We start from the raw sequence: 19037 nt of genomic DNA, 5'->3' as shown, positions 1-19037 counted from the left end.
GTTGATGATATATGCAGAAATGTTGTTCCATTACTAAGGTAGACTGAATCAATTTTGACACAGCTGTAGATGCCATAGTCGGCTGAAAGGAATGAGTACTGGGTGCGGCTTGTTGCCTTGTTCGTCCATAGAAATAATAAGATAAAAATTCAAATAATTACTTAATTAAAAAGTAAAAAAAGGCCTGCAGTTTTGAAAACTTCCAGATAATAGTTAAAGACTTTTTTATAATATTAACCTGTACAACGTAAGGTTCAAACTACACATACCATATAGTTCATGTAATAAACAAGAACATCGTCTATGAAAAATGAATTAACAAACAATAAAAAGTTCGTATTCGTTTTTCTAGAGTCATTATAAGGAAACAGACGTTCAGAAAAGAAAAAAAAATCATGTTTAACTTATCGAATGATTCCGTCGATATTTCTATCTTAGTTAGATATTGTTTTTTTTTTCATCGATTGCACAACGAGTGAGAGTTTATTGGAGATGTTGAAGTGATTTAAATTCATTACGTAGGTTTTTTTGAACGGATATTTTATGATGTTTATGACGCTCTTTTTTAAATTAGTAACGATGACTAGGTCAAGTCGATGTTTTCTAACATTGACAAATAGATAAACACTATTAAAAGTGATATTTTTTTGTCTATTAATTATAAAACTAATTTAAGATGTATAGCAGTTTTGGAAATGTCAAATAGTATTGACCAATTCTTGGGAATAAATGAGCAATATGTTAGTGACTCCCAAGTACATATCCAACTTCCTTCTCATAATTAAATACCATGCTATTTGATGGAATTGGTACTATAAAAAGGGGTCTATGCAATGTAAACCATATCCAAATCTTTTACTCGATATACTTCTAACCGGTTCTCTACTCAATTGTATACGAATGATAGAGATGGCCATGGCTTGGCCTCGATTACTCTTTGCTTTTGCAATATGTGCGTTGGCAACTCAAGTCCTGGCAGATCATGATGATCATTATGTTTATGCATCACCACCACCGCCGAGCTATGATTACAAGTCACCACCGCCGCCGGTCAAATCACCTCCACCGTATTATTACAAGTCACCTCCACCACCGGTAAAATCACCACCGCCACTGTATTATTACAAATCTCCTCCACCACCAACTAAATCACCACCACCTTCCTACTACTATAAGTCACCACCACCACCAACAAAATCGCCCCCTCCCCATCCATACTACTACAAGTCTCCGCCACCACTCTCTAGGTCACCACCACCTCCATATATTTATAAATCACCACCACCACCACCACCATCTCCTCGTACTCCCTACATCTACAAATCTCCTCCACCACCATCACCATCGCCTCCTCCTCCTCCGTACATTTATAAATCCCCACCACCACCTTCACTTTCACCACCTCCTCCTTATGTTTACAAGTCACCTCCACCACCATCTCCATCACCGCCGCCTCCTTACATCTACAAGTCGCCGCCACCACCTTCACCGTCACCTCCCCCACCTTATGTATACAAATCTCCTCCCCCACCATCACCATCGCCTCCTCCACCGTACATTTACAAATCCCCACCGCCACCTTCACCTTCACCACCTCCTCCTTATGTTTACAAGTCACCTCCCCCACCGTCACCATCACCGCCTCCACCATACATTTACAAGTCGCCACCACCACCTTCACCCTCACCTCCCCCACCTTATGTATATAAATCTCCTCCTCCACCATCACCATCGCCTCCTCCCCCTTACATATACAAGTCGCCACCACCACCTTCACCCTCCCCACCACCACCTTATGTATACAAATCTCCACCCCCACCATCACCATCGCCTCCTCCTCCATACATTTACAAATCCCCACCGCCACCTTCACCTTCACCACCTCCGCCTTATGTTTACAAGTCACCTCCCCCACCGTCACCATCACCGCCTCCACCTTACATTTACAAGTCGCCGCCACCACCTTCACCCTCACCTCCCCCGCCATATGTTTACAAGTCACCTCCACCACCATCACCCTCACCGCCTCCTCCTTACATCTACAAGTCTCCACCACCACCTTCACACTCACCTCCCCCACCTTATGTATACAAATCTCCTCCTCCACCATCACCATCTCCTCCTCCTCCGTACATCTATAAATCCCCACCACCACCTTCACCCTCACCTCCCCCACCTTATGTATACAAATCTCCTCCTCCCCCATCACCATCGCCTCCTCCTCCATACATTTACAAATCCCCACCGCCACCTTCTCCCTCACCTCCGCCGCCTTACGTATACAAATCTCCTCCTCCACCATCACCATCGCCTCCTCCTCCATACATTTACAAATCGCCACCGCCACCTTCACCCTCACCTCCCCCACCTTATGTTTACAACTCACCTCCGCCACTGTCGCCATCACCGCCTCCTCCTTACATCTACAAATCGCCGCCGCCACCTTCACCCTCGCCTCCCTCACCTTATGTATACAAATCTCCTCCCCCACCATCACCATCGCCTGCTGCTCCGTACATTTACAAATCCCCACCGCCACCTTCACCTTCACCACCTACTCCTTACATATACAAGTCTCCACCATACTACGTCTAAGAAAGATATCAAGCATATTTCCAATTAACTAACTAAGTTGTTTAAACATTCTTATACACCCTCCTTTTGAATTTCAATGTTTATGGGTACCTCATTTTCTTATTTATTTGTTGCAAACATTTATTACTTTGTGTTATAATTTACATCTCAAAAATATTATTCAATACTTTAGTTATGTATATTGGTTTTGTTTATTTATCTTGTTGATGTGTTTATGCTTTTCGTATGCAATTTATATATCAAGTGCTCGAGTCATGCATTAGTCAATGAAATGGTATTACAAGTACGATAAGGAAAGGTGCCCGTCAGTCAGTAGGTTGAAGATTCAAGTGTCCGTTTACAAAAAGTTGTAATTTATGAGTATATTAGGGTTTATTGAGTTGGTAGTTCAACAATGGGATCTGATGATTGTTTCAAGAACGACCAATATTGTTTATGTTGAACGTTCGCAACTGTCGAGAACAACCTAAAAAAAATCTCTTAACATTTGTGATATTTATTCATTTTGGAGTAAATATGGCTATATATACACATCAAATTCCTTCGTTTCGAGGCTTTGGTTTTTTCTAATATGTATATACCTTAACTCTCAGGCCATAATACCATAAAGAAAGCTTAACACAATCCATCCGATAACCCAATTTTTTTATTATTTCATACCCCATTTTCGTGACGATTTTCTATATTTATGTCATATTTAAATGTTTTGAAAATTATCACCACCCGATTAACTTATTTTCCGGTCATAGACATAGTATTCAACATCTCAATAACATTGATCCTTCATTGGCATAAATGAACTATATGCGGATGACAACCGATTATCAACTTAAATTTCCCAATTATATACTATGAAATGTTATGAATTGAAACTATAAAAGCGGTTTTACGGATTAAGGATAGATCCGGTCCTAACGCATATGTCAAGGTTCGTAATAAAATGAATCACAATATGATAGTTTATTTTTATATGCAAATTGCCTTCCTAAACCATATTATTTTATACTGGTTTATAACCCTTGGGAACCACAGTTGCGAGATTAATTACACTTTCATACTAAAATGTTGTAATTATTAGTCAAATAATATAAATAAAATTAACAAAGTCTTATTAATAATAATAAGAAAATATGTTATGAGGAATAATATTTTACAAACAACTTACAAATTTCTGAAAACTTCTTTATAAACAGCATTAGAAGTTTTATTTGTAAGTCTACTATCCTTATCTAAAATTAGCAATTTTAATGTTTCTCTACTTTGAACTCTAGATAGGGCAACATATAATTGACCATGTGTAAAAACCGGATGTTTCAAAAACAAACCAACCTTAGATAAGGACTGTCCTTCTATTATCCAAATATAATTTCCTTAATTTTCGTCTTTCTTTAGCAGAAGTAGAATTGTTAATGTTTTATATATGCATGTTTGAAGGATAATATAAAAATTATTAAATAGAAAATACTAACCCAATGACATATTTTCTAGAACAGTGTCATTGATAACCGTCCGATACTCAACAAAATCAAAGCCATTTAATGATCAACAAAAATCGTCACACGGAGTAACAGTACTGTCCAGATTCAAAGCAAGCTTTTGCAGCTGATTGGTAAGTTGAAATCTTCCTTCCTGCATCTTTGCTAAATTCGGAGATTTGAAGATAAAAGTTTCACCTTCTTTTAGAAGTTTTTTGAACTTGTAAATGTAAGCTTTATGGACATAACCTTGGATCTTGTTACCCTGAATGAAGAAAAGATGTGGTGCAAATACGATTAATAAAGATTAGTATAAACAGTAAACAGATAAATAATAAAAATAGATATATGAAATATACCTCTTTGTCCATTAGAATAAGTTCAACAGAGAAAAGTTCATTTTTGTTGTAGTAACTGTCGAGTGTACATAATTGATAACACGAAGCTTCATTATGAAGATGTCCTTCAAGACATCGAGATCTCAAATTAGAGTAAAATCACCAGCAGCCATGAAATTGTAATAACGACAAATACATAAATACTAAGTGAATATGGCTTAAATAGTCTTTATTGATGTTTTGTTGTTGAAATGTTATGCAACACGAAAAGAATGGATTTATAGTACCTTGTAGTATGAAATTGCAGGAGGAGAAAAAAATGTAGAGAAAAAAAAAAAAAAAAAAAAAAAAAAGCAAAGGTGTTAAAATCGGTCTCTGTGTTGTAATTTATATACCATTGGTGAGATGGAATTCATTAAATTTTGCATTAAATACAATATACATATTCCTAATATATATTCATATTCCTATTCATAATTCATAATTCCTAATATACTATAATGTTGATATGGAAGGTATATAATATCTGCAGGATATCTTGGGTTTATGTTAACAAAATTGTTGGCTAATTTTTAGGGAATTTAAACCCCCCATTCCAGGTTCCTTTTGTGATTATCCCAATAAAATATGTGATTGCAAAAGCAAAGATGCAAAGTTCTCGTAAATCTGCACATTTGGGTTTTTAACAAACCAATTGGGATTTTAACATAACAAAATTCGGTTGCTCGAGTATTCATCATGCATTGAACCTGCTTAATAAATTATTTAAATTCATTATTTTTACGTCATGAATTCTAGTTGTCCTAGTTTTATCATAAGATATATGATTTCTGACAATTCTTTTGCTGGGTACACAACCATATACGATTTATAACTTTGATTAATTCAGTATTTTGTCTGACATCGACAAACAATTAACAATATAAGATGTAAATAATGTATTTGACTTTTATAAGATTGTTTAAAAAGGTTGTTGTTGAAAATGTCAAATAATATTTGACCAATTCTTGGCGTACATGAACAATATGTTAGTGACTCCCAAGTCCCAAGTATCCAACTTCATTTTCCGAATTTAATACTATGCAATCTGATGGAATTGAAACTATAAAAGGGGCTCTATACATTGCACAACATATCCAAATCATTAATCTTATATCTCAACTACACAATAGATGATAGAGACGGCCATGGCTCGGCCTCAATTACTCTTCGCTTTTGCAATATTTGTGTTGGCTTCTCAAGTCCTGGCAGATCATGATGATCATTATGTTTATGCATCACCACCACCGCCGAGCTATGATTACAAGTCACCACCGCCGCCAGTCAAATCACCTCCACCGTATTATTACAAGTCACCTCCACCACCAGTAAAATCACCACCGCCACCATATTATTACAAATCTCCCCCACCACCAACTAAATCACCACCACCTTCCTACTACTACAAATCACCACCCCCACCAACAAAATCGCCTCCTCCCCATCCATACTACTACAAGTCGCCGCCACCACCATCTAGGTCGCCACCAACTCCATATATTTATAAATCACCACCACCACCATCTCCTCGTACTCCCTATATCTACAAGTCTCCTCCACCACCATCACCATTGGTTCCTCCTCCTCCTCGGTACATCTATAAATCCCCACCGCCACCTTCACCTTCACCGCCTCCTCCTTATGTTTCCAAGTCACCTCCACCACCATCTCCATCACCGCCGCCTCCTTACATCTACAAGTCGCCACCACCACCTTCACCCTCACCTCCACCACCATATGTATACAAATCTCCTCCCCCACCATCAGCATCACCTCCTCCACCGTACATTTACAAATCACCACCGCCACCTTCACCTTCACCACCTCCTCCTTATGTTTACAAGTCACCTCCACCACCGTCACCGTCACCGCCTCCACCATACATTTACAAGTCGCCACCACCACCTTCACCCTCACCTCCCCCACCTTATGTATACAAATCTCCTCCTTCGCCATCTCCATCACCTCCTCCTCCTTACATATATAAGTCGCCACCACCACCTTCACCCTCCCCTCCACCACCTTATGTATACAAATCTCCTCCCCCACCATCACCATCGCCTCCTCCTCCATACATTTACAAATCCCCACCGCCACCTTCACCTTCACCGCCTCCGCCTTATGTTTACAAGTCACCTCCCCCACCGTCACCGTCACCGCCTCCACCTTACATTTACAAGTCGCCACCGCCACCTTCACCCTCACCTCCCCCGCCTTATGTTTACAAGTCACCTCCACCACCATCACCTTCACCGCCTACTCCTTACATCTACAAGTCTCCACCACCGCCTTCACCCTCACCTCCCCCACCTTATGTATACAAATCTCCTCCTCCACCATCACCATCGGCTCCTCCGCCATACATCAATAAATCCCCACCACCACCTTCACCCTCACCTCCCCCGCCATATGTATACAAATCTCCTCCTCCACCATCACCGTTACCTCTTTCTCCGTACATCTATAAATCCCCACCACCACCTTCACCGTCACCTCCCCCGCCTTATGTATACAAATCTCCTCCTCCACCATCACCATCGCCTCCTCCTCCATACACTTACAAATCGCCACCGCCACCTTCACCCTCACCTCCCCCACCTTATGTTTACAACTCACCTCCGCCACCGTCGTCATCACCGCCTCCTCCTTACATCTACAAGTCGCCGCCACCACCTTCACCCTCGCCTCCCCCACCTTATCTATACAAATCTCCTCCCCCACCATCACCATCGCCTCCTCCTCCGTACATTTACAAATCCCCGCCGCCACCTTCACCTTCACCACCTCCTCCTTACATCTACAAGTCTCCACCATACTACGTATAAGAAAGATATCAAGCATAATTTCAATTAATTAACTAAGTTGTTTAAACATTCTTATACACCCTGCCTGTTAATTTCAATGTTTATGGGTACCTCATTTCTTATTTATTTGTTGCAAACGTTTATTACTTTGTGTTATAACTTACATCTCAAAAATATTATTCAATACTTTAGTAATGTATATCGGTTTTGTTTATTTATCTTGTTGACGTGTTTATGTTTTCCGTATGTAATTTATATTTCAAGTGCTCGAGTCACGCATTAGTCAACGAAATGGTATTACAAGTACGATAAGGAAGGTGTACGTCGGTCAGTAGGTTGAAGATTCAAGTCTCGGTTTACAAAAACTTGTAATTTATGAGTATATTAGGGTTTATTGAGTTGGTAGTTCAACAATGGGATCCGATGACTGTTTCAAGAACGACCAATATTGTTTATGTTGAACATTCGCAACTGTCGAGAACAACCTAAAAAAATCTCTTAACATTTGTGATATTTATTCATTTTGGAGTAAATATGGCTATATATACACATCAAATTCCTTCGTTTCGAGGCTTTGGTTTTTTCTAATATGTATATACCTTAACTCTCAGGCCATAATACCATAAAGAAAGCTTAACACAATCCATCCGATAACCCAATTTTTTTATTATTTCATACCCCATTTTCGTGACGATTTTCTATATTTATGTCATATTTAAATGTTTTGAAAATTATCACCACCCGATTAACTTATTTTCCGGTCATAGACATAGTATTCAACATCTCAATAACATTGATCCTTCATTGGCATAAATGAACTATATGCGGATGACAACCGATTATCAACTTAAATTTCCCAATTATATACTATGAAATGTTATGAATTGAAACTATAAAAGCGGTTTTACGGATTAAGGATAGATCCGGTCCTAACGCATATGTCAAGGTTCGTAATAAAATGAATCACAATATGATAGTTTATTTTTATATGCAAATTGCCTTCCTAAACCATATTATTTTATACTGGTTTATAACCCTTGGGAACCACAGTTGCGAGATTAATTACACTTTCATACTAAAATGTTGTAATTATTAGTCAAATAATATAAATAAAATTAACAAAGTCTTATTAATAATAATAAGAAAATATGTTATGAGGAATAATATTTTACAAACAACTTACAAATTTCTGAAAACTTATTTATAAACAGTATTAGAAGTTTTATTTGTAAGTCTACCATCCTTATCTAAAATTAGCAATTTTAATGCTTCTCTACTTTGAACTTTAGATAGGGCAACATATAATTGACCATGTCTAAAAACCGGATGTTTCAAAAACAAACCAACCTTAGATAAGGACTGTCTTTCTGTTATCCAAATATAATTTCCTTAATTTCTTTAGCAGAAGTAGAATTGTTAATGTTTTATATATGCATGTTTGAAGGATAATATAAAAATTATTAAATAGAAAATACTAACCCAATGACATATTTTCTAGAACAGTGTCATTGATAACCGTCCGATATTAAAAAAAATCAAAGCCATTTAATGATCCACAAAAATCGTCACACGGAGTAACAGTATTCCCCAGATTCAAAAAGCAAGCTTTTGTAGCTGATTGGTAAGTTGAAATCTTCCTTCCTGCATCTTTGCTAAATTCGGAGGTTTGATGATAAAAGCTTCACCTTCTTTTAGAAGTTTTTTGAACGTGTAAAAGTAAGTTTTATGGACATAACCCAGTGCCGGTCCAAACGTATATGGGGTCCGGGGCGAAAAGAAAAAAATAGCCCCTTAAAGACAAATATAATAAACATTAAAAAATATATTATTTATTTTTCACTATAAATGTGTTCAATTACCAATAACAAGCAATTCAAATTGTTTATCTTTTAAGCTAGTTTGAGTTTAAACCAACTTTAAGCCCTAAAAATCATTAGGTAATAATTTTTTTTATATATAAACACTACATAACCCAGAACTTTTTTTTGGCCCCCTGGGGACGTGGGCCCTGGTCGGTCGCCCGGGTTACCCACCGTCTGGAGCGGCTCTAACATAACCTTGGATCTTGTTACCCTGAATGAAGAAAAGATGTGATGCAAATACAATTAATAAAGATTAGTATAAGCAGTAAACAGATAAATAATAAAAATAGATATATGAAATATATCTCTTCGTCCATTAGAATAAGCTCAACAAAGAAAAGTTCATTTTTGTTGTAGTAACTGTCAAGTGTCCATAATCTGATAACACGAAGCTTCATTGTGAAGATGTCCTTCAAGATATCGAGATTTCTTATGAGAGTAAAATTACCAGCAGCCATGAAATTGTAATAACGACAAATACATAAATATTAAGATGGTTGAATATGGCTTAAATAGTCTTTATTAATGTTTTGTTATTGAAATGTTATGCAGCAGGAAAAGAATGGATTTATAGTACCTTGTAGTATGAAATTGCAGGAGGAGAAAAAAATGTAGAGAGAAAAAAAAAAAAACAAATGTGTTAAAATTGGTCTCTGTGTTGTAATTTATATACCATTGGTGTGATGGAATTCATTCAATTTTGCATTAAATTTAATATACATATTCCTAATATATATTCATATTTCTATTCATAATTCATAATTCCTAATATACTGTAATGTTGATATGGAAGGTATATAATATCTGCAGCATATCTTGGGTTTATGTTAACAAAATTCTTGGCTAATTTTTAGGGAATTCAAAATGGATGGCATAACAAAAGATGAAGAATAATGGGTTGAAACCTTAAAGTAAAAATATTATTTTAAGTAGAAATAGATTCCAGAAATCAATATTCAATATCAGTAAATGTAGATGAATAAAAGGATATTGGAATTTGAAATTTTGAAAAGAATTAAATGTAAAAATGAATAGCAAAAACATGACATGTGGCATGTGTAATTGATTAGGAGTTGTTAGAGGTTGACACATGGCATTAGGATATTCATCCTACTTATTTATTAGAAGGGATGATTTTACTTTTATAAACCGGACATAGTTTATAAACTAGTCACAATATGATTATTTTTAATGGAGTGGTTATCTTCTTGAATACATTCATGATTCTGAAATGTGTACAAAAACAAGCACAGCGAGATACGTGTAATTTTACAGATAGCATTTGTGGAAGATATACGCTCGAATTGGAAGTGCTTCCCTAGTAACTGTCTTCATCGTTTCTGACTTCAGAAGGTAATAGCGAAGGCAGTTCGTGAAGACCTGCCCGTTTAAGCAAATTACAAGAGGAAGTAATAGTCGGATATAGAGCTAGCAACCACCATCTCTGATGTTGTGAAGCTGGTTGTATAGTTTAATATATAGCCTTCGCATCATTGTTATCGCGAAACAAGGTCTTTAGGTTTTGCCCAACCTGTCGAGCAGTTGCATTCTTTTATTTTTAGGATCACCTGAAGTAGAGAAAGGGAGATGTAAAGTTTGATGTTCGTAATCAGATAGTGTTTTTCTGTATTGCTAGAAGAAGCCATGAGGAAGAAGCCGAGAGAGAAGGTGATCGCAAGAAGAGAATAATGTAGGTTCAGATGAGTGGAGAGATATAAGATTTAGAGGAAAGGATTAAGGAAATATATTTTATAAAGATAACATCTGGGTACCAACAGACAGCTTAGAGAAAAAAGAATAGAAATATGGACACTCACAATCGAGTAATAAAGAATTTTGTTGTGGTCATTTTGGAAAATGTTAAAAATGTGGGTTAGAAACTTAAAGCCCCCCATTCCAGGTTCCTTTTGTGATTATCCCAATAAAATATGTGATTGCAAAAGCAAAGATGCAAAGTTCTCGTAAATCTGCACATTTGGGTTTTTAACAAACCAATTGGGTTTTTAACATAACAAAATTCGGTTGCTCGAGTATTCATCATGCATTGAACCTGCTTAATAATTCATTATTTTTACGTCATATGTCTGAATTCTGGTTGTCCTAGTTTTATGATAAGATATATGATTTCTGACAATTCTTTTGCTGGGTACACACCCATATACGATTTATAACTTTGATTAATTCGGTATTTTGTCTGACATCGACAAACAATTAACAATATAAGATGTAAATAATGTATTTGACTTTTATAAGATTGTTTATAAAGGTTGTTGTTGAAAATGTCAAATATTATTTGACCAATTCTTGGCGTACATGAACAATATGTTAGTGACTCCCAAGTCCCAAGTATCCAACTTCATTTTCCGAATTTAATACTATGCAATCTGATGGAATTGAAACTATAAAAGGGGCTCTACACATTGCACAACATATCCAAATCATTCATATTATATCTCAACCACACAATAGATGATAGAGATGGCCATGGCTTGTCCTCGATTACTCTTCTCTTTTGCAATATTTGTGTTGGCAACTCAAGTCCTGGCAGATCATGATGATCATTATGTTTATGCATCACCACCACCACCGAGCTATAATTACAAGTCACCACCGCCACCAGTCAAATCACCTCCACCGTATTATTATAAGTCACCTCCACCACCGGTAAAATCACCACCGCCACCATATTATTACAAATCTCCCCCACCGCCAACTAAATCACCACCACCTTCCTACTACTACAAGTCACCACCCCCACCAACAAAATCGCCTCCTCCCCATCCATACTACTACAAGTCGCCGCCGCCGCCGTCTAGGACACCACCACCTCCATATATTTACAAATCACCACCACCACCACCACCATCTCCTCGTACTCCCTATATCTACAAATCCCCTCCACCACCATCACCATTGGCTCCTCCTCCACCGTACATCTATAAATCCCCACCGCCACCTTCACTTTCACCGCCTCCTCCTTATGTTTCCAAGTCATCTCCACCACCATCTCCATCACCACCGCCTCCTTACATCTACAAGTCGCCACCACCACCTTCACCCTCACCTCCCCCACCATATGTATACAAATCTCCTCCCCCACCATCACCATCACCTCCTCCACCGTATATTTACAAATCGCCACCGCCACCTTCACCTTCACCACCTCCTCCTTATGTTTACAAGTCACCTCCACCACCGTCACCGTCACCGCCTCCACCATACATTTACGAGTCGCCACCACCACCTTCACCCTCACCTCCCCCACCTTATGTATACAAATCTCCTCCTCCACCATCTCCATCACCTCCTCCTCCTTACATGTATAAGTCGCCACCACCACCTTCACCCTCCCATCCACCACCTTATGTATACAAATCTCCTCCCCCACCATCACCATCGCCTCCTCCTCCATACATTTACAAATCCCCACCGCCACCTTCACCTTCACCGCCTCCTCCTTTTGTTTACAAGTCACCTCCCCCACCGTCTCCTTCACCGCCTCCACCTTACATTTACAAGTCGCCACCGCCACATTCACCCTCCCCTCCCCCACCTTATGTTTACAAGTCACCTCCACCACCATCACCTTCACCGCCTCCTCCTTACATCTACAAGTCTCCACCACCGCCTTCACCCTCACCTCCCCCACCTTATGTATACAAATCTCCTCCTCCACCATCACCATCGCCTCCTCCTCCATACATCTATAAATCCCCACCACCACCTTCACCCTCCCCTCCACCACCTTATGTATACAAATCTCCTCCCCCACCGTCACCATCGCCTCCTCCTCCATACATTTACAAATCCCCACCGCCACCTTCACCTTCACCACCTCCTCCTTATGTTTACAAGTCACCTCCCCCACCGTCACCATCACCGCCTCCACCTTACATTTACAAGTCGCCACCACCACCTTCACCCTCACCTCCCCCGCCTTATGTTTACAAGTCACTTCCACCACCATCACCTTCACCGCCTCCTCCTTACATCTACAAGTCTCCACCACCGCCTTCACCCTCACGTCCCCCACCTTATGTATACAAATCTCCTCCTCCACCATCATCATCACCTCCTCCTCCATACATTTATAAATCCCCACCACCACCTTCACCCTCACCTCCCCCGCCTTATGTATACAAATCTCCTCCCCCACCATCACCGTCACCTCCTTCTCCGTACATCTATAAATCCCCACCACCACCTTCACCCTCCCCACCACCACCTAGTGTATACAAATCTCCTCCCCCACCATCACCATCGCCTCCTCCTCCATACACTTACAAATCGCCACCGCCACCTTCACCCTCACCTCCCCCACCTTATGTTTACAACTCACCTCCGCCACCGTCGTCATCACCGCCTCCTCCTTACATCTACAAGTCACCGCCACCACCTTTACCCTCGCCTCCCCCGCCTTATGTATACAAATCTCCTCCCCCACCATCACCATCGCCTCCTCCTCCGTACATTTACAAATCCCCGCCGCCACCTTCACCTTCACCACCTCCTCCTTACATCTACAAGTCTCCACCATACTACGTATAAGAAAGATATCAAGCATAATTTCAATTAACTAGCTAAGTTGTTTAAACATTCTTATACACCCTCCTTGTGAATTTCAATGTTTATGGGTACCTCATTTTCTTTTTCATTTGTTGCAAACATTTATTACTTTGTGTCATAATTTACATCTCAAAAATATTATTCAATACTTTAGTTATGTATATTGGGTTTGTTTATTTATCTTGTTGATGTGTTTATGCTTTTGGTATGTAATTTATATATCAAGTGTTGGAGTCATGCATTAGTCAATGAAATTGTATTACAAGTACGATAAGGAAAGGTGTCCGTCAGTCAGTAGGTTGAAGATTCAAATGTCGGTTTGCAGAAAGTTGGAATTTATGAGTATATTAGGGTTGTTTGAGTTGGTAGTTCAATAATGGGATCCGGTGATTGTTTCAAGAACGGCCGATATTGCTGTTTATGTTGAACATTCGCAACTGTTGAGAACAACATAAAAAAAAATCTCATAACATTTGTGATATTTATTCATTTCGGAGTAAATATGGCTATATATACACACATCAAATTCCTTTGTTTCGAGGCTTTGGTTTTTTCTAATATGTATATACCTTAACTCGCAGTCCATAATACCATAAAGAAAGCTTAACACAATCCATCCGATAACCAAGTTTTTTATTATTTCATACCCCATTTTCGTGACGATTTTCTAATATTTATGTCATATTTATAAGTTTTGAATATAAACACCACCCGATTAACTTATTTTCCGGTCATAGACACAGGATTCAACATGTCAATAACATTGATCCTTCATTGGCATAAATGAACTATATGCGGATGACAACCGATTATCAACTTAATTTTCCCAATTATATACTATGCAATTTTATGAATTGAAACCATAAAAGCGGTCTTACAGATTAAAGATAGATCTGGTCCTAACGCATATGTTAAGGGTACGCATAAGAATGAATCATAATATGATAGTTTATTTTTATATGTGAATTGCCTTCCTAAACCATATTATTTGATATTTTACTATTATAAACCGGACATAGTTTATAAACTAGTCACAATATGATTATTTTTAATGGAATGGTTATCTTCTTGAATACATTCATGATTCTGAAATATGTGTACAAAAACAAGCACAGGGAGTTTTGTGTAATTTTACAGATAGCATGCATAATGCATGGAAGACGCACGTGTGCTCCCCTAGTTAGTAGCTGTCTTCATCGGTTTCCGACTTTCGAAGGTAATAGCGTAGGCAATTCGTCAACACCTGCCCATTTAAACAGTTTACAAAAGGGTATAATAGTAATTTCACTTTTACTCTGGAAAAGAACGAAGACATTTTGGTTACCTGAGACAAAGAATCATTTAAAGATGCCCCTCTGTAGCTAACGTGAAATTTATCTTTGGCAATCAACCCCTGTACCATAAAAAAGAGGGAGAAAATGACTGAAATGTCCTTGTATTTTCTATATATTTAAAAAAAAAAAAAAATTAACATACTTCAGTATCAATTTCTGCTGATTCCATAGTGACATTGACATCAGCCATTATCTTGACAATTTCTAGAAGCAATCCAGGTCTATCTTCTGTCTCTACACACAGCAAGCTAAAAACAAAACACACATTACAAACTCGTAAATTTCAAATGCTGAAAATGTGAAAAAGTTTATTTTTTTTATTTTAGTAATTGAAAAATTACTCTAAATTGCATAGCTGCTAACCTTCTTTTAGGCCCAGCATCCTTGACATGAATATGAGTCTCTATATCTCTATCAAGCTGCCATCAAGATACAAATTTTAATTTGAATGATATAAAATTTATAGGAAGGAGTTTATTATTATTAATCTCTATAAAATTTATATATGAGAAAGATAAGTGATCAAAAGTCCAAAATGCCCCTTGAAGTGATCTCTACAATATATTTGTTGAAGAAAATTACCTTCTTGACTGGAGCTTGTATGCCAAAAGCCTCCCCCATTGCAAGTCGTGCACTAGACTCCTTAAATTCATAAATAACAAGAAAGCATCAAACCAAATATATGTTCATAGATCATAATAACTGAATTAACAGATAAACATGAAGTGATTATTCATAAATTAGGTATAAATACCGGATGATACTTCAAGAGATTGTTTATGATGGTCAATCTGATTCTCTCCAAGAGATCAGGATCTTCAACTTTTCGTCCAGTGGATCTATAAAAATAAAAACCATTATATAAAAAAAGAAACTGACACCTAATTACTATGAAGCACACTCACAATCGAGTAATAAAGAATTTTGTTTCAATGACTGATCCTTCAGTTGTGACAGTTCCTTTGGCTACATCTAAGCCTAGATCCTTCAACGCCTTCATCTGCATCACATATGCAAGCTTATTAGCTATAACTTACAGAAATTTTGTTGTTTGTTCAGAACAACAAGGGTATTATGGTCAAAAAAGTAAGTATACTTGTCATTTACCGTATCAATGAGGGCACCAAGACGATCACCAAAGCTAACATGTACAATAGTTGCAGATGGATCTGAACCTTGATCAATTAAAACAATTGGAGTAGGAATATTATCAGCATCCTGTTTAAGAATATGTAACAGAGATACAATGTTAATGTCAAGAAGAAGAACAACAACTTTGATTATATAGCAGATAAAGCATTAGAAACTGACCAAAGAGCTTACACCCAGTGAGTCGACACCATCAATGGAAGCTTGGAAAATGTTCCTGCATAACAGTTCAATTAGTACTGAAGACAGTTTGATTAAGACATCTGACTTACAAAACTTGCTGCATTTTTGGTCAAACTGTGTGAAAGGTGAACAAACAGTAACCAGTTCAATCTGACCCGATTATCAACCCAAATTAGCACAAATCAGAACGATCCTATCGATCCACTACTATTAACAACGTTTTTGACCTTCTATGAAGAAAATGTCTGCTTAGCAACAAAGGTATTGACAGAAAACGTATTGTTAGAAATAGTGATCCTGATTAGGTCAATTCGTTTATATCATTTTCACCTCTTCCACTTTGACTTTGTCTGAAGTACAAAAACCATACGGAATTTCTCGCAAAAACCTCGTGGTTTATAGAACAATCGTAAAAACAAATTGACAAGTAAACAATTGAAGCTAACTATCAGTCAGTTAAACCACATATACTACATGATTAAACACGATTTTTCGTTCATTCGTAGAGATCAAAACATCATTTCCATCAAAATCTCTGACTATCAAACAGCAATAGACCTTATTTACCAATTTTTTCCAGATATTAAACTTACTTTCTAACAAAATGAGATGATCCACGGGGAGAGAAAGCGAGGTGAGGTGAAGACGACTTGAACGGAGAAAGCTGAGGAATCGTTGAATATGAAAAATCGAAACCGGAAAGTCTGGCAGAAGAATTACCACGGATAGTGACGGCGGAGAAGGCAAAGGCGGGACCGGCGGTGGCAGTGGCCATGGATTATCAAGTGTTTTGAGTTTTCCGGCAATGGGAGTTGTTTGTAATGGAGACGGAGTGACGTGAGGGAGTGATACATAATTCAGAGTTCGAATATTAAAGGCGTTTATGGACCCCACGTGGGACCCAGGCCACGTCAAACTGCACCTCTCTGTACTAAAATATTCGTCTTGTTATCCAAAAATAAGTCCAAAAACAATTTTTGGCTCTTGGTTTATACTTTATACTTTGGAAGTTAAGTAAAATAATGTAAATATATTAGCTTAAGAAAAGGAAACTTTATATAAGACTTATTGTAGCTTTATATTTTATCTGATTTAATCATCTGGAGATTTTTTTTAATTTGAATATAAAAGTTTTGAATAATGAGGGCTTAAAAGAAATGAACAAGATTTAGTGAGTTGTAGTTTGCTGTTGACTTCTAGTCCAGATAAAAGAGATAGATTGTGGAGGGCTCAACACCCATATATCCCCCTATTAGCTCTACCACTGACATAGATCGTTCGGAAATGAATCTACTTATCTTCATATGGCATATGGGACAATGGGTCAAAAAAAAACATTACTTCGGAGAAAAAATTGGTTTTATGTCCCAAATCATGAAGAGGAAAGTCATCACCCTAATCATTTGACCAATAGTTGCGGTAGTTGATGGTAGGGATGTTCCAGTGAAGGGGGGAGGTTTATGTTTCACATCATTTTATTGAAGTCCATACAAGTGATGTTTCAAGTGGATTTATAAAAAGAAAAAAGTAAAAAAAAAAATGGTGTTGTAAAATCATAAGAATAATTCAAGTGAATATATATATAAACTACAGTGGTTTATATATAATTAAAAGTATTATATTATTAGTTTTGATAGAAGTTAAAGCATAACAGGCATCTAGGAATGGTTAAACTTAAACCAAAAAATTGACAAACTACATGATTTTATAAAATTTGCCCATAAAAATATGGCTATATGCGTAGCACACCTCTTCTCAAACTCCAAACTCATGCCCATATCAACCAAACACTTGCTATTGGAGAGAAACCCGATGAGCAGATGTCAATCAAGGCATTTTTTTTTTTTGTTGCCTCTTACCGAGAAGTGAAGACAAGCAGAGAGCCCTCGGCATGCCAAGATCTATGTGAGAGGTGACAAGCTAAAAAAAAAAGGTGCAAATTGTGGAGATAGAGAGGGTGGATGCGCCTAATAGTTTAAAATTAAAAAAAAAAAATGTAAAACGTATGTTAGAAAGATACAATAGTCATTTCAATATAAAGATCAACAAATTACGAGGGGTGTGGTGTTATTTGATTTGGAATCGAAAACTGAAACCAAATTCTAACCAAACCAAATTTCAAATTCAGTATTTCGTTTGGTTTTGGAAACCGAATTATGGATTTGATTTATGGTTTGAGTTACGGTCCGGTGGAATTCAGACTAAACCAAACCAAATTACCCAATTTCATGTATTGATTTACATATTATATTTCTTTATACCTTATAAATTAATTAAACAAATTGAAAAAAAATATATATATATTGTGATATTCCATATTTCGCGGACATCGGTTTCTTAATTTCAATATCTCAAAAGTCCCTTCGTTTAGTCCGTTCTTCATGCTTTCGTTCTGTTTAAGCATCTAGAACACCGACACACCTTTGCGTACTCTCCTCACTCTGTCGTCGTTGCAACTATTTAATGGGCCAACTTATTGATCCACCCTTCTGTAATTTACATGAGTGGATCCCAACAAAAATGTTTCGATTATCCCTAGGCACCAGCCACTATTATTAGGAAGGGATCTTTTTTCTACAAAAAGACACCTGATTTGACTACACACTTGCCAATAATACATCTAATACATTTCGATCATCACGCGCTTAAATTCCATACCATATCCTTCATATTTGCCTATTTGAAATTGCAC

At 37.5% G+C, this 19037-nt stretch overlaps 4 protein-coding genes across 5 annotated transcripts; 3 read left to right on the top strand and 1 right to left on the bottom strand.

Moving 5' to 3' along the window:
* Positions 1-860: 860 nt before the first annotated feature.
* Positions 861-2774, top strand: LOC145072290 (uncharacterized). The gene has a single exon (XM_079018693.1). The coding sequence runs from the start codon at positions 901-903 to the stop codon at positions 2593-2595; it is 1695 nt and encodes a 564-aa protein (XP_078874819.1). The 5' UTR covers positions 861-900; the 3' UTR covers positions 2596-2774.
* A 2782-nt stretch (positions 2775-5556) lies between these two features.
* Positions 5557-7377, top strand: LOC145072291 (uncharacterized). The gene has a single exon (XM_079018694.1). The coding sequence runs from the start codon at positions 5581-5583 to the stop codon at positions 7270-7272; it is 1692 nt and encodes a 563-aa protein (XP_078874820.1). The 5' UTR covers positions 5557-5580; the 3' UTR covers positions 7273-7377.
* Positions 7378-11537: 4160 nt separating this feature from the next.
* Positions 11538-13825, top strand: LOC145072289 (uncharacterized). Its single transcript, XM_079018692.1, has one exon. The coding sequence runs from the start codon at positions 11583-11585 to the stop codon at positions 13659-13661; it is 2079 nt and encodes a 692-aa protein (XP_078874818.1). The 5' UTR covers positions 11538-11582; the 3' UTR covers positions 13662-13825.
* An 870-nt stretch (positions 13826-14695) lies between these two features.
* On the bottom strand, positions 14696-17198 carry LOC145072292 (ACT domain-containing protein ACR12-like). 2 transcript variants are annotated; one of them, XM_079018695.1, is made up of 10 exons: positions 16939-17198; positions 16325-16379; positions 16121-16231; positions 15919-16013; positions 15768-15852; positions 15596-15655; positions 15377-15432; positions 15156-15261; positions 15004-15072; positions 14696-14922 (listed from the first exon to the last, which is right to left on the bottom strand). In XM_079018695.1, exons 1-10 carry the CDS (start codon positions 17118-17120, stop codon positions 14860-14862), a joined length of 882 nt encoding a protein of 293 aa, XP_078874821.1. In that variant the 5' UTR covers positions 17121-17198; the 3' UTR covers positions 14696-14859. The 2 variants fall into 2 exon arrangements, with proteins under 2 accessions (XP_078874821.1, XP_078874822.1); XM_079018696.1 differs by having other exon boundaries at positions 16337-16379.
* Between the last annotated feature and the right edge of the window lie 1839 nt (positions 17199-19037).

The sequence above is a fragment of the Lactuca serriola genome, chromosome 9 (assembly GCF_051521515.1).
Source record: "Lactuca serriola cultivar US96UC23 chromosome 9, Lser_US96UC23_V15, whole genome shotgun sequence".
Taxonomy (NCBI): Eukaryota; Viridiplantae; Streptophyta; class Magnoliopsida; order Asterales; family Asteraceae; genus Lactuca; species Lactuca serriola.
The sequence above is the reverse complement of the archived record's forward strand: the minus strand, read 5'-3'. Positions and strand labels throughout refer to the sequence as shown.

Coding starts and splice junctions, on each gene's coding strand:
- LOC145072291 (XM_079018694.1), top strand. CDS start 5,581: ATGATAGAGACGGCCATGGCTCGGCCTCAATTACTCTTCGCTTTTGCA.
- LOC145072290 (XM_079018693.1), top strand. CDS start 901: ATGATAGAGATGGCCATGGCTTGGCCTCGATTACTCTTTGCTTTTGCA.
- LOC145072289 (XM_079018692.1), top strand. CDS start 11,583: ATGATAGAGATGGCCATGGCTTGTCCTCGATTACTCTTCTCTTTTGCA.
- LOC145072292 (XM_079018695.1), bottom strand. CDS start 17,120: ATGGCCACTGCCACCGCCGGTCCCGCCTTTGCCTTCTCCGCCGTCACT. Junction 15,433..15,595: donor TACAAGCTCCAGTCAAGAAG/GTAATTTTCTTC, acceptor TCTTGATGGCAG/CTTGATAGAGATATAGAGAC. Junction 14,923..15,003: donor TAAATGATTCTTTGTCTCAG/GTAACCAAAATG, acceptor TTAAATGGGCAG/GTGTTGACGAATTGCCTACG.